The 16,525-nt window shown below is 43.7% G+C and overlaps 1 protein-coding gene across 1 annotated transcript in view; it reads right to left on the bottom strand.

Moving 5' to 3' along the window:
* NWD1 (NACHT and WD repeat domain containing 1) overlaps nt 1-5,731 on the bottom strand; it is a gene marked incomplete at both ends in the record, with an annotated part of 38,953 nt that extends 33,222 nt beyond the window's left edge. Inside the window, 2 exons of the mRNA XM_081939928.1 lie at nt 1,060-1,354; nt 5,648-5,731. Of these exons, the coding sequence (XP_081796054.1) occupies nt 1,060-1,354; nt 5,648-5,731 (379 nt within the window). The remainder of the gene's footprint in view (nt 1-1,059; nt 1,355-5,647) is intronic.
* Nucleotides 5,732-16,525: the final 10,794 nt, after the last annotated feature.

The following is a 16,525-nucleotide window of genomic DNA, read 5'->3' on the forward strand; positions in this document are numbered from 1 at the left end:
GCCGCTGTGGCAAACTGGGCCATTTATAGTTCAGGTTGTTCAGTTGGCAGCGATGATGTTTGGGCCATGTAGGACGGTGGTGGGCGGGGTAGGTAGTGGGAAGGTGATCGAGACCAGACATGTCCCATTTTCACATATTCCCGCCGCTGCCATGGGCTGTTTGGCATTGGTAGTGTTTGTGCAGTTTGGCGGCAGCAGTGGTGGGCAGGGCAGGCGGTGGGGAAGCACAGAGGCTGAATATGTCCCGGGGTGACATGCTACCGGTTCAGGACGGTTCACCCGAACCGGTTATAAAAAATGCTACTGGTTCGCAGAACCGGTAGTAAAAAATACTAAAAAAGTTCAGACAATCGCACGTCACACAGCTGATCTTCGGAACTTACTTTTTTTTACTTTATAAGAATTTTTTTAACTACAAGTTCTTCTCTGAGGATGGGTGTGTGTGTGTGTCCATTTTTGGCTCACAGCAGGCTTCCCAAAACAGGGGGTGGGGGGTGCTAAGGAAGGAAGGAAGGAGAAAGAAAGAAAAAGAAAGAAAAGAAAGAAAGGGAGGGAGGGAACAAGGAGATGAAGGAAGGACTACAAACCTGGCAATAGACGCAGCTTCAGAAGATAATACAGTGCTGGAAGGGACCTGGAGGTCATCTAGTCCAATCCTGCTCCAGCAGGACATTGTTAAAGTGTGTTTCTGTTTTTTGATCCCCCAGTTTCATGAGTACATAGCCACGCCCACCCAGTCACATGACTCTCACCAAGCCACACCCACCAAGCCACAGAACCAGTAGTAAAAAATTTTTTAGATTTCACCACTGGATATGTCCCATTTTCACACAACCCACTAAACAGCCTGAACATCACCACTAGAAAGATGTCCACAAGAGCAGGGGTGAGTATGAAAACGGGGCATGTCTGAATGGCCCGGACACCACCGCCAAACAGACCAAGCTCCAAACAGCCCAGAGTCTAGATTTATGTGGAGAACCATCTCTTTTGCTCAAATGGTACCTCAAGGTCCCAGCCAGGCATGCTACGGGGAGACCCCTTATCCGAGAAGCATACCTGACTTGTGGTAATTCTGCAATTGCTCCCGGCTGAGGATCCCCTTCTTTTGTGCTTGGCAGGCAGCCCTACGGAGGATCAAGAGCAAGTCTTCCTCCATGCCGTCTGGGTCTGCCTGAGATGATTGCTGCAGAACATACACGGGAGGGATGGCATTCTCATCCTTCAGGTACCTTTGAGCCAGAAGCTGCAAGGTCTTGGGCTCTTCCAGAAGTTGTGCTCTAATGGCCTCAAATTCCAGTTCCACAAGGGTCAGAGGAGCGGGGCAGCGGCCGTAATCATTTCCAAGCAGTGCCTGTGGCAAATAAGTTTTCTCAGTAATTCTTCTGAAGGTATAAACTGGGATGACCTGAAAATCCAAGTTGTACCAAGGAGCTTTCTGGTCTCTATTGGAAACTTGGATGAGAAATTCCTTCCGGACTACTCTGCATTCATAGCTGTCATTCCTTTTGCATTGTTCCCCCCTTTCTCCTGTTCTCAACTGAATCCTTACAAAATGGGCCATATATTACAGGTAATCCTCAACCGCAATTGCGCCCAAAATTTCTATAGCTAAGTGAAACATTTGTTGAGTGAGTTTTGCCCCATTTTATGATCTTTGTTGCCATAGTTAACTGAATCTCGGTAGTTGTTAACTTAATAAAACAATCTGGTTTCCCCATTAACTGTTTGTCAGAAGGTTGCAAAAGGTGATCACATGACCTCAGGACACTGCAACCAGTGGTGGGTTATGACCGGTACGCCCCAGTATTCTACACACCAAGTACTGTTCCAGTAAGGTGCTCCGGAGGGCTCACTAGCCCGCCTGCGCTCCTTACGGTATTTGAAGTTTTGGGGGCTTTTGCACAGGCACACACTACATTAACACTACATTAGATTTAAGCTGCATTTAAATTCTCAGTATTTTCTTTCTTTTTATTATTTATTTTCATAACACTGTTTTGTTTTACATAGTTTCCTAATAAATGAGTTAAGCAACAGTAAATAAATTGCTTGGAGAGAAGCCTTGGTTCTAAGGAAGAACAATTTCTGAATAAAAAAGAATTATGACATTCCCTTCCCTGACAGGGTTTATTGAAAGAGCTCCTTCAGGTGAAGGAAGGACATCTTTGGATAAAGCTCAATTAGAAACCATGTCTTAGATTCATTTTTTGACTCTAAAAGGGAAATTGGAACTTCTGAGGTTTATTCCAGGAAATTCATGAATTTCATCTTCTGTGCAATAATAACAAACCAGTATTTATTCTTATAAATAAGCCAGCTGGAGCATCGCGGAAGCGTTGCGGAGCGTCACGGGTGGTAAATAGCATGTGTGCACTGCACGCATTCATGTGGTGGGCGTCCGGCCCCATTGCACCATACCGGTTGCACCGGGATCCGGAACCCACCACTGACTGAAACTGTCATAAATACAAGTCAGTTGCCAAGAGCCTGCATTTTGATCACATGACCACGGGAATGCTGCAACAGTTGTAAGTGATAAAAACAGTCATAAATCACTTCTTTCAGTGCCATTGTAACTTTGAACAATCTCTAAATGATTGTGATTCGAAGACACCTGTATTGAGGCTGTGTTACTTGCACCAAAAGGCATTACAGAGCAAACAAAACAATCTATGTGGACAATTCAATTAAACAGTTATTGTTTTCAAAACAATAACAAAAATCTTGGATATTTGTGGCTTACAGAATTATAGAAACGAGCCATTACTTTCTCACGTTTTGGTCATATAGCCACTAAATTAGATGGGTTGACAATGTATGCCATTTGCTACCTAACAATCATTTTCTGGAATAAATGGTCAAGAAGATGATTTTTTAAAAAGAAAACTTACACTTTTCATAGCAAGCGATACAACTAACAGTAAACACATTGTACTGTCTATTTATGACCTGTCATGGTATGAGGAAATGGCCTTGGGAGACAGGAAGAAGAAAAGCAGAACTAGACAATATGTAATTCACCACAGCCAACTTGCCACAGCTAACCTATCACAGTCAATTTTCCACAGCCAACTTGCCACAGCTAACCTATCACAGTCAATTTTCCACAGCCAACTTGCCACAGCTAACCTATCACAGTCAATTTTCCACAGCCAACTTGCCACAGCTAACCTATCACAGTCAATTTTCCACAGCCAACCTATCACAGTCAATTTTCCACAGCCAACCTATCACAGTCAATTTTCCACAGCCAACTTGCCACAGCTAACCTATCACAGTCAATTTTCCACAGCCAACTTGCCATGGGACAACTTGCTGCGGGACAAGAGTTATATTAATACCTGTGTTTCCCTGAAAATAAGACCTGGTCTTATTTTCTTTTGGGCTTATTTTTTTGGCGGGGGGTATCTTATCCCCCCCTCTTGTACGGGAGGTCCACTTCTGCTTGCTTGTGCCGGGGCAGGAGGCCGCATGGCATGCCAGTGCGGCCATGCGAGTCAGGGAGGTGGAGTTGCCCCACATGCCCTGCACCGGCTTACCTCAAGGCCCCCACAGCCAGACCACCCACTCCCCAACACCTGCCTCACCTTGTGGCAGCAGCTCTGGCAGCCCCATCCAGAAGGACCTTGTGTGGCCACCAGCCTGCTTCTTCTGCTTGCTCACGGCCTCAACAGAGCAGGAGGTGAAGCAATGCATCGATGCCGCTGCCATGAGATGAAGTGGGGGGGTGGAGCTACCCACGCGCCCTGCACCAGCTTACCTCAGGGTCCCCTTAGCCAGGCCATCTATGCCCTGACACCTGCCTCACCTCGCATCTGCGGCACTGGTGCACCAAAAGGGGAGAACTATTTTCAGTTTTGGAAGATTGATGTAGCCCTTTTCTGTAGTCCTGACAAGAAGCACAACTCTGAGAACAAACTCTATCTTTATTGTAAGGTTACATTAATACAATTTTGCAAATCAGAAAGCATTCCTCCCTCCCGCCCTCCGTTCTTTTTATACCATTTCAAGACCCCACGTGGCAGACATTTTATAAGTGAGTCCATAGCATATTACAAATATAACTATCACTAAAAATTGGCTTAATTGTATTCCAATAAATCAAAGACTATCTGTAAGTCCGCCAAGTCAGCAATGGTACAGCAACTACCTGTACCATAATCCTCCATACCTACAACATAAGAAGTAAAATAGTAGCTGTGTTATCTCTGATCATGCTGTGGCCCAGCAACCTCCCTAGGCAGAAGGAATAAAATAAAGGTAGTACTTACAATGAAGCTGGAACTCACTGAAAGTTTCTGGCAGCGTTTGATTTCTTCTAAAAAGAGTTGGGTAGGCATATGGTGGGTCCCCATGTGATCAAAAGCGCCCCATCTTAAATCAATAACCTAGAGTAGATTTCAGGATGGATCATAGGAACCGGCTGGCAGACATCATCATCTGGAAACATTTGTCCCCATTTTCATTAAATTAGATACAGTATATGACTATTACACAGTTAGAGGGTCAGATTATTGCCAGAGATTGGCACGTTTGCAAGATGAAAGACATTTATTTGAAGAGCCACGGTGCCATAGTAGTTAGAGTGCAGTACTGCAGGCTACTTCTGCTGCCTGCCGGCTGCCTGCAATTTGACAGTTCAAATCTCACCAGGCTCAAAGTTGTCTCAGCCTTCCATCCTTCTGAGGTTGGTAAAATAAGGACCTAGATTGTTAGGGGCAAAATGCTGACTCTGTAAATTGCTTAGAGAGGGCTCCAAAGCATTGTGAAGTGGTATAAAAGTCTAAGTGCTATTGCTATTCTTCCAATTTTCTGTTCAGAGAAGGAAGATGCACTGTGATTTGTCAATTAGACCTCTTTGTATAAATCTGTTAGATCATGCAAGAAGAAGAAGGATATATAAATGAAATTAACACATTTTCAAGCAGTGTTCAGATGAATTATACTGTTTTGACTCTTTTGACTATTGCGTTGTGAACCTAAAGATATGTTCACGCTAAGTGCACCAGGATAAATCAAGAATGGAATTAGCCTGACCCAACAGAATTTTTGGGAACTCACAGGGCAATGAGAGCTATCTTTACTGTCATAGTAAGATTACACTATCTCTGAACACAAAAGATTCATCTTTTTCAGTATCATCCTAGTTATTATTTACCAAAAAGTACATTTTCACAAGTGCACTAATAAAAACCCCAATTCTGGAGAACCCCAACCAGAGGTGGGTTGCAAATCCCGGCGCTACCGGTTCGCTCGTGCTCGCGTACGCGCCCAGGGCTTCTGCACATGCGCAGAAGCCTCTGGGCGGGTAGGCGGAGCCTCCTGCTGGCGCCACCACCAGTTCACCCAACCCACCACTGAACCCAACTGTAGCAAACAACTGTCCGAATTGAAGGCCGGTATTTTAGACTTCCAGCTTTCACTGAAATCTTGGTATTTGCTGATATTGGTGTCCTCCTTCCAAAGTTTCATTACCAAACTTAGTAACATCAATGCTTTATTGGCTGGCTATTAAGCTTAAAAGATGTTGCAGTGAAACGTTTTCCAGAAAAATGAAAAAGAAAATAGGCTCAATGAACACCAAAATCCCCCCATTTCAATCTTGAGCTGCAAATATTCTCCACAATTGCTATTTCCACCTTACCTCAAACATCAAGCCATGCTTTTGGCAGAAGACTTGCACTTCTGGATATGCCATCTCCATCAAGGCTTCCCTTTGTGCTGCCATGTCTGCAAGGAAGAATTAAGTCCTTTGTTGACAAAAATTGGACATCATGTCTTCGAATGGTAATCCCATTGTTCACTCTTGATCCCATAATGCCGATACCCTCTCATCCCCAGTCCGGGATTTAAACAGTGCTTCGTGATCCTATGCACTGCAAAAGATATAATTTCTTCTGCTTCAGCTCTTAGACAGCTGCAAACAGCACATGAACTTTTTTTAAATCATGCTCTATGGTACTTTTAGGGATGTAGTGGCTCAGTGGCTAAGACGCTGAGCTTGTCGATCAGAAAGGTGTGCAAAAACATGCATAGAGTTGTGTGGTTGAACCTTACTTGAAAAGTACAAGATTCAAACGCCCGAAACCAGCTGGGTTTATTCCTAAGTAAGGTTCGGTTTTCTGTGAGTTGTGGAAACTGGGAAGATTTATTCTGAATGCTCCCAAATCCTGAGGCTTGAGTGAGGAAGTAATTATTATTTCTTTAAAGGTTGGGGGGAAGAGGAAAAACTTCACTTGATTGAAAGCAAAGATAAGTTAGCAACCCTTGGCGGAGAGGAATGTGAGTATGGTATGCTATGTTGGTGGAATAATAATTCACCTTACAAAGCATTCCTGTTTACTTGGGTAAAACAATACACCTTAGCTCTGGAAAGGGCAAGCCAGCTCAACTTGATTTAAGAAAAAAAGCTTATTGTTGGACTTCTAAATGTTGAAAGATAGTGCCTGCTCCTTCCTTGAGCATACTAAAAACAAATGTGAGTAGTTATGTGGATTTAATGTGATATTTTGCAAGGACTGGGAAATCTCTCATGCAGTCTCTGAACAAGAAAAATGTATTTGCATGTTAATGGGGGAAATAGGTGGGCCAATTATAATCTTAAACTATTTTTGGCTTACCATACAGATAATTTATTACAAAGCCGTGCACAACAGTATTAGATTTCTGTGGTTTTATCTTCCTTGGTTGGTTTTGGGGAGAGCTATGGAAAGCTAAAACAAATGCTGTGTAACAAGGAAGCGTGAAACATTCCTTTTGATTTATTGGAGAATTAAAACCAAACATGATTTCAAAGGAGAGAAGTTTCATATCATGCAACTTTCATCAAAACTATTTCACGCGCCCTTAAATCTTGGTGGGGTGGGGTGGGGGAGACAATAGTGAACATCTAGGAAGTAGGATAGTAGTGGCAAATATCTTAGAATAATATTGTGATGCAACTATTATAAATTGTTCAGCTATAATTTAACTAAAAGAATTGGGCACACTAAATATAAATTGTTACTTCTTAGCAGGAGGTCCAATATTTTTTTCTTTGCATTTTCACATTTGGCTGAGTTTTTCAGTACTCCGACATACTATTCTTTTTTATTGGGGATGTATTTATTGGGTTTCAGTCTCCCATCAGTTAAGAAGACAAGAACTGCAAAGCAGGTGGTTGTGCAAATATCATAAGTATTTTTGGAATGTATGTGTGATGCTACCATTATGAATTTCTTGTTAAGAACACTTATCAAGTTTTAATATTATGACTGTCTAACTTATTTAGAGGGCGACTGCTTGCTTGATGCAGTAAAGTACAAATTCCATAGGCCAAATACCTGTTTACTCGGAGGTATATATTCCTGCTTAAATTGCTTGATAACAGTGTGCAGAAACTTTAAATTGTATAGCTCACAGAAGTACAGAAATCTTATATAGCAGTGACTACTCTTGGCTGTTTCTGCTTCCAAGTGATGCTTTTGAAATCTACTGGAATATATTAGGGATTTCTGCACTGAGAAGCAGAAGGATGGACTCTCGCCTTTATGATGGGCTTTTGAGACCCTGGAAAGCAGTGGCAACTTTTGCTACTTCTAAGTACTTCCAAATCCAATAAGAAATGGATTATCTTTCCTTGAGCCTCTTTATTCAGGGACAGGTGCTGAAAAATCCTTCAAAGAAATGGAAACAGTGAGTGTGTGTGTGTGTGTGTGTTTGGGGGGGGTGTTTCTGTTGTGTAGGATTGGAATATAATTTATTGGCCCTGGATTTTGAGGGTGGAGGGAAGTTGCAGAAGGTGAAATGCAGTTGGGACAGACTGGAGAGTCCTATGTTTAATCTCTTTTACATTTTCAGAGATTATATACAGTATAAAGAGTTAACAGTTGCACCGATTGTACTTTATGTTTGTGTACACAAAACAAAGAACAGGTAGTTCAGCACATGACAGTCTGTCAATCTGAAAATACTCTGAAACAAGTAGGTATTGTTTCTGGTGCACATAATTCCAAGCCCAAGATTTTAAGAGGGTGGCCAATCCAAGTAGTTTCCCCTCTACATACACAGTATATTGTATGTTATACTCTACAAAGTGGTTTAAGCAACAAAGGCAAGTGTGAGAGAGCACACTGTTCTGCAAATAATCTTACTAGCCTTTGGTATGGTGCTTAGTAGTAGCACAAAAGAAATTATACTCACAGACTGCATTTTCCTGTAGATTGTGGTATGAATTTATTTTTTTAAGCAACAGGCCACAACCTGTTCATATTTGTAAGTAGGAAATCTGTTGGACATCAAACTTATTTTAAAAGTCTCATTATGTAGAATGTGGTCTGGGTTATGGAAGAATTGCAGGAAAATATTAGTAATGCATATAAGACAGAAACAAGCTAAAATAGGGCTGGTGGCGGTGAATCAACTTCTTGTTTATTGCCCATGTTTTGTTACAAACTACTCTAACTGCTGCCTGTTTTTTTTTTTAGCAATATATAAAGCATGTGATATGGTTCCAGGATCAGAGCTAGTCTATATTTGAATGGCCTGAAGGTTTGTTGATATTCAAGGAAACTAAAGCTGCAATCTAGGAAAGGCAGTTCTTGGCCCTCTAAGTACTTGGAAAATAGGCCACCTGTGAACCATATGTAAAACCACCCTGATCGCCATATAGAAGAAAGTATGAAATAAGCCTGTATAAATCATTTGGTGGGATTTCAAAGCATTGGAAAGTTGTGGGAGTACTTTGGAACATCTGCTTCATTAAAATAACTTGCCTAGCTTTAGTACAAATGCTAGGACTGCATGGTACTTTGGATTCTGTTCCAAACAAAGTACTGAAGAGAATACAAGACTGTAAATGTAGTACCCATTCACAACTCTTTAAAGTAGATATTTCATGAATCTAGGAAAAAGGTGCCGCTGCTTTAAAAAGTACCAAGTAAATGCTGTGGGCTTTACATTCCTATATGTTCAAAAACAGTGCATAGCCCTAACAAACACCGGGGCCTACCGGTCGTATCGCACCACTGATTTGAATCCTACCACTGAGGAGAGCCTATACCATTCTAGACAAATGGTTGTCCAATCTCTTCTTAAAAACCTCCAATGATGGAGTGAAACTGCTCCACTAATTAATTGATTTCACAGTCAGAAAGTATCTCCTTATTTCTAGGTTGTTCTGTCCTTGGTTAGTTTCCATCCATTGTTTAATGATTTAATCTGGATTTTTTGGGTGAGGTACAGTCCCTCTGCCATCACTAATCACCCATTAGCATTCTCATACTATGTAGCTCCTTCTGCATATATATTTTTTTAAAGTTTCACTCCCTGGATAAACAAAGACAAATTTTGTGGGTTGTTATTCCTCTTCCCTTGTCAAACTGGAACTTTTCATAGTCAAATCTTGGCTTAGGCACTTGGAATTTTGCATAGTGCATTCATAGAAGCCAGCTGCTTACTGAATCATCCTCTCAATACAATCCTGTCAGGTTTCAGGGCCAGCTGGCTGGAACAATGTGCAAATTAATTCATTAACATTTTCAATCTTCAAGAGAGCATAGCAATCCAGGTCCCAGGGAGGAGTCCGGGGGAGGTTAGTGGATCTGGTTATTTTAATCACATGATCATGGGGATGCTGCAAAGGTCATAACCGTGAAAAAAACCCTCATAAGTCACATTTTTCATTGCCGTCCTAACATTGAATGGTCATAAACGAATGGTTGTAAGTTGTGGACTACCTGTATGAAGGGAGAGGTGATGTGATAGATTGCAATACTGCAATAGGTTCCAAGGAAGGAGGAAGCGCATTGCAAGAGACAAGAGACAACATAGTCCGGAGATGGCTCATCAGAAGAGGAAGAGATTGAGTATAACTACTCCTGAGTATAACTCCCAAGTATAACTACTCCCTAGATTAGTTCAAGGCCTGGGAGCCAGATCCGTCCAGCGGGGTGCTTAGAGAGTGCTGGAGACAGTGAAGGACTGGCTGGCCAGCAAAAACAGAACTTGAGAGGGCCGCAGGAGGGTTGCAGGAGGCCATTGCAGTGAAAAATTGAGCTCAGAAGCCCGTTTTCACTGGCAGAGTACTCAGGCCAGCACAGGCGCCCCCAACACAAGTGGTGTTGAGCTGGCCACACCCACCTTGGCCACGCCCATTCCACCCCACCCCACCCCCCAAGGTCAAACACAACCCTGATGCAGCCCTCAATGAAATCATGTTTGACACCCCTGCCCTAGACTCACAGGGTATATCTGTTGACATGGGGTAAAATGTAAAATCCACTTTGTCAATCTATCTCACCTCTGCCGTAAACAATCCTCTTCACTTCAGTCAAGCTAATTTCTCTTTCACGATCTCTCCTTCTACGTTGCAAAATTGAGGACAGTTCTCCCTGCTTGATCTACAACATGGCTGATTTTGTGACGTGGCTGGGTGGCAGTACCAGAGTGATAACTGATGTAATTCTGTTTAAACCAGGTGTGTCCAATCTTGGCCCCTTTAACACATGAACTTCAATTCCCAGAATTCCCTCAACCAGCCATCTTGGGTAGGGAATTCAGGGAGTTGAAATCCACAAGTCTTAAAGTTGCCAAGGTTGGATACCCGTGGTTTCAGCCATGCCATTGAGTAAATATGTCTCCTGAATTGGACAGATAATTAAAACTCTAAAAATGCAAATGCTTATAAGTGCAATACAGCCACTTAGTTTGTCTTTAACACACACACACACACACACACACACACCAGAGCAAAAGGCTGTTCCTGATACCCTGACATGCACATGTCCCATTTAAAATAACAAAAAGAAAAACACGCTTCGTGATTCCGAGATAATACATGCAATCTTCTGCAACCGTATGCAGATTGGGTGAATCAGCTAAAGCAGTCAACTGATTTACATTTTAAATTAAGTTTGCTTAGTTTTAAAATGTTATAGGCTGCTCCTTCAGAATAAATTTACTTCATTATCTCTAAAGTGCTGATAGTTAACATTCATAGTGTTTCCTATCTCCAGCCTGCACTCACATTATCTACTACTTCATTGGCAGATGTTCCATGTTGGTTATGGTAGCCCCAATTCATGAAAGCTTTTGAAAACCTCCAACAAATTTTATTAAAAGCAATAAGCTTTCAGGAACTAGCTTGAGTTCAATGCTACCGGATCCCTTCTGCTTTCTGCATTTCCTACAGATCAGATCAAATCAAATCAAATCAAATCAAATCAAGGGAGCTGAAGCATGCTGTCCATCCAGTTTCCCTGCCTTTTCCCACTCTCATTAATACCTTAGTTACCTGGGGTTGAACTCAAGAAGATTCTGAGGAGATTGGGGGGCCAGGGGATCAGGAAAGAACCCCACTTCCCCTGAATAAGGTCCTGGAGGGGATCCATCCGGTGGCTCACGCTGAGTTCTGCTTGAGTTGGCAGCTGGCTGATTTCTTCTTTCACAAGGAGCAGAGTTTCCTCCACACACCGCCAATCAATGTGTGTAAAACTTCACTTGCTTCAGAAGAACTTAAGCCAAACTTGCCAAGAAGGTCCAGGGAGACAACGATGGGCTCTGCTGGGAACAGATCGCCATAACTACCGCTGTTTGTGAACAAGTGAGAGTCCCAGAGTGCTCAGTGAGACGTCATCAATGGATACTCACCTGGGAAAACCTCTGCAGCCGAGATGGATCAAATACCCTTATTCTGCATGACTGATGCAAGCTTGTGACTGTTTATATTGCAGGAGCAGCAGTTAATGGGAGAACTAGGACCTGACCCCTGGGCTTTGGCCCGGGACTCCACAAACAAGTGTGTACGGGTGCCCTTGAGTTAGGGTTGTCTCTTGGCAACTAACCCAGATTTGCTCCTGCAGCTTCCTTGGCAAGGTTTTTCAGAAATGATTTGCCGTTGCTTCCTTTCTAGGACTGAGAGATAGTGACTGGCTTAAGCTCACCCAGCTGGCTTTGTGCTAAAACAGAACTCACAATCTCCTATTTCTGACCCAGTGTCATAACAACCAGTGGTGGGCTGCCAAACTTTTTACTACCGGTTCAGGCATGCTCCTGCGTGCGCACGATGCGCAAAAGTGTCCAGGCAAGTGGGTAGAGCCTCCTGCTGCCGCTACTACCAGTTCGGTCGATCTGGGCCGAACCAGCAGCAACCCACCTGTGGTAACAACTATACCACGCTGACTCTCTCATAAATACGAGGGTCCTGAAATTCAGCCACCCTATTTACAGCATATTTTAGGTTTCAGGAAAACAGCTCCCCACCCCGTTAAGTCATTAGCTCTTCTCTTCTATCATAGGGTTTTCCTTTGAAAAGGGAGGGAAGATCAGGAATTAAAATGCCCAGAGAAATGAGTATGGATGGCACAAAGTCTCTTGCCCAGATACTCTTAGCACTGCAGGGCCATGGATCAACTGCTAGAGAATACATAACTATATCCCTGTGGACTTAATCTTTATACTAGTAAAATTCTCATCACAGACAAAACGGTGCATCACAGAGCAACCATTTTTGAATCAAATGAGCTAATTTACAATAATTCCCCAAAATTACACACCCATAACCCCCGAGTGAATGAAATGCGGGAAAGATGTGGCTGCTTCAGGGTTACTGTGGTCACACGATCTTCATTTTCAACATTCTCTGACAGTTTCCCAGTCAGTCTTGCAATCCCTCACGCTCCCCTCCACCCATCAGCAGCTACCTGCTTGAAGGAAAGGGAAAGGAAAATTTTCAATGCTCCGTCAGATTCCTACTGGAAATTTGAGAAACTGGGAGGAATTTGGAAGTCATTCCTGCTCCCACTCTTTTTTTACCCACCCTTGGTCATTCTGTTTCCCTGTTTAGGGAAGGAAATATCCCTGAAACAATCATCCAATGGGGCACAGGTTATCTAGTCATTTGCTAAAAACCTGCCTTCCTTCGTAAACTGGTTGCTCACCTGAAATTGGTGGAAGAGCTGGTAAAAATCACAAGGATAGGAAGTGACATGACACCAGTGGTGGGTTGCTGCCGGTCCTGACTGGTACAGCTGGTACCACTACGGCCTGGAGCAGCTGAGAGTGTACCAGTATGGTGGCTCGTTTAACGCCCCTGCCCACCCGTGCTCTATAGCTTTATTTATGGCAAAAGGCACACTGCGCACACACACTGCGCTGACAAGCAGCTGGATGTCGCAGGGGCAGTGGATTGTGCATGCGTGCACAGCGCACGTCAGGCTCGTGCACAGACAGACCACGATCAGCATACCAGTAGCGACGGTAAGCGCAACCCACCACTGCATCACAGCCCTAATAAATGAATTAATCACCATTGTTTTTTTAAAGTTTTTATTGCAGTGACGTGTAGTCAGGTGAGGCAAGTGAGGCACAGCCTCACCACTCTCATCATGAAAAGAAAAAAAAATGTAAAAGGAAAAAGCTGAGCTAGTTGCTGCCTCACCGTGGATGACTCTGCTTAACTGTTTAAAAAAGCGCCCTCTGCTATGAGGCAGGAGAACTGCATGCCTCATCTAGTCTGACTTTAGGCGTTTTATGATTACTCGGGCAGAGTTAAGCAGAGGCTTAAAAGCCTAAAAAGTCCCGAGTAGGTGAGGCACGCAGTTCTCCTGCCTCATAGTAGAGGGCGTTCGTTCTTCCTGTAACTCAGTGGCAGCAGAGTAAGTAACGAGTCAAGTGCAGTCATTGGTCCCTTCCCTTCCAACTCTGTCATTCTATTTAAAGCTGCAGTGTTGCGCCCGCTCTTCCTCCTCACTTTCTCCATTTCTTTTTTTTTTTTTTCAAAAAAATTTTATTGGTTTTTTTAAAACATTTACTAGGAAAAGGGTATGTGGAATAATATACAAATTTTGGCAGTTGCAAGTATGGCAGACGCCCCCTCCCTCCAAACTCATAGTATACATCTAGATATAAAACATTAATACATAATCATGTAAAATCAGCATATAGGAATAAAAGTTTTCAATCAACTTATATATTATAACATATTTTCTAAATATAGTTTCACTATTACTTTCGGTATGTTTATAGCAATGTGGTTTTCTTATTCATTTTTGTGATCTGAGCTTTCTTGGTATTGCCCCTTCCCCCCCCCCCCCGCTGGCAGAGCTCCGGCCCCTCCCGTGTTCTGTATAACCGTTGTAGAGTCTTCTGCTTTTTCTAGGTTTGCTTTATTTTTTTCCATAAAGGCCTGAGCCTCTATGGGTGTATTAATTCTAATTCTTGTCTCCTCCCAGAATATCAACATCCCTTCAGGCATCAACCATCTAAACCACACCCCTTTCTGGTATAATTTATTCGCCAATTGCGAATAACTTTTCCTTTTCTCCCTAATTTTTTTTGGGATCTGCTTCAAGATGGTTATCTCCCTATCGTGGTATGTCAATGTTTGCCCCCTTTGTACACCCAGAATTGCGTCTCTTGTGCTTTTCCTAAGGAATTTAATATGAACCTCCCTGGGTACATTGTGTGTCCTAGCATATGCTGAATTCACTCTATAGGCCAAGTCTATCTCCCACTCCATCTGTTGTTTGTCTTTGTGTATGTATTCAGCTAAGATGTTGGTCATAATGTCCCTTATATTTTCCCCATCTGTTTCTATAACATTTTGAAATCTAAGATAAAAGGACATTCTCTCAAACTCTGTTTTCATTTGTTGAATATCAAGTTCTTTGTTACTCTTCTGTAAAACTTCCACCACCACCCTCGCCTCCGCCACCCCACCCTCCACAAGGTCCAGTCTCTGCGAGTTCTTATAAATTTGGACTTGATTCTCTTTAATTTCTTCCTTCATTTCCTTTAGTTGTTTCTTAATTTCTTCCTGGCCCTGTATGAGTTGTTGAAGCATTTGCAGCAAATCCACCTCCGTGCTCTTAGGTTGCATCATTTCTGTAATCTTTGACTGTGTGGCAGGGCTGGATGTTGCAGATGTCGGTGCAGAAGTAGCGAAGCCAGGTTTTCCAGGTGGTGGTCTTTTTGGAGACATAGTTTATAAAACAGAGAAGTCAGTCAGTGTAGAGACTGGACAGCTGGAGAAGTAGAGCAGGCAGATGAGTCCAGGAGGCAGAAAATCCAAACAAGTGAGAGTTTCTTTAGTCAATCTGGCGTTAAGAAAAGGTTTCCTCTCCAGAAGGTTCAGGAAATAGCAATCCACAAGAGATTCCTCTGGGTAGTACGGAGACAAAGACCGGAAGCCTGAGTTTTAAAGGTGGAGTCAAGTTTCACAGTTCATAAAGACAACAGAAGTGTGCCATCTTGCCCTGCCAGCTTTGGGCTCAGAGGCATAATAAAATTTCAAAAGTTCACAAAGTTCTCAGGTCATCAACAAGTTATAAAACTAAGTCCAGTGAAAATCACTTTTATAGGGGTGAGGCATCAGTAGTTGGCTCTCCCCCCTCCTCCATCCTCCTAGGGGCAAAAGCAGAATTTTTTCAAGCCGCTTGTCCAAGGGGGGGTAAAATCCCCCCCTCTAACCGCACCTCCAGCAAAGCTCCGAGAGTTTAACTTATAATCTTGCTGAAAAGTCCATCAATTCAACAAAAAAGGAATGGAGAAAGGAAGCATCTCACCATACCGCCGCTGCTTCCTTCAATTTCACGCTGCCCGATCGGCATGGGGCGAGACGCAGGCGCGCCCTCCGAAACTGCTCCCCGGTGCCTAGAGCAAAGTGGAGAAGCCCCCACCAGCCGCCGCCGATGCCAGGGCCCTCCACGAGCCGCTCCCTCGGCAGGACACCTCTTTGGGGCGTCCTGTGCCCCCTCAGAAGCGGGGGAAGCCCACCGGGAGAGCGGGAGCGGGCAAAGACTTGCCCGTCGCCGTAGCCGCCGGAACCGGAAGTCCCCTCACTTTCTCCATTTCTGATCCCCATCCCACCACCACGCTCCCTCTTTTTCTCCAGATTTCCTTTTTTTCCTTTTTTCTTTAATAAATGCAATGCTAGTTGCCATTTGGATTGAGTCTTCTCTGCTGAGGTAATCTTGCATGAATTGCAAAGGGAGGAAGATTGGGGAGGGGGGGATGCGAGCTTACCAAAGCTTCCGACAAATAGGTGGGTTAGTCAGTGGAGTGTCGGGGGAGAGGAGAGAACGCCTGAGCTCTGTCGTGGGCGAAAGAAAGCACTTTCCCCTAGGGCCAAGCTGCAAATGCTGGATGGGCTCAGATCTGGCACTTCTTGGCGGGTTGGAAGGTAAAGGGAAAAGAAAGTCTTTTACCATTCCAGGAAATGGCATGGCAAAAGAAGTAGCTGGCGTGTTAGCTGGGAGAGAGCCCAGGAGGAAAGGTGCGCGCGCGGAGGAAAGGAATCTAAGGCGAAAGCAGCACATGGTTCTCCCCGGACGAGCTTCCTCGCCCATCGCTGCTTTTCTCCGGTTGCTGCGTTTTATTGGAAGTTGCCCCCTCCCCGCCTGCCAGAGCGTGAATGGCAATAGCGCTTTATTATCCGAGGTGGGCTAATAATAGAATCCAATCATTTCTGCTGAGCTAAGGCAACACTTATTCCCTTTTAATCGCCTGAGGTTCCTTTGGTGCCAGACGGGGATGGCTGCTCCCC

The sequence above is a fragment of the Natrix helvetica genome, assembly GCF_964273705.1.
Source record: "Natrix helvetica genome assembly, chromosome: 1".
In the NCBI taxonomy this organism is placed as follows: Eukaryota; Metazoa; Chordata; class Lepidosauria; order Squamata; family Natricidae; genus Natrix; species Natrix helvetica.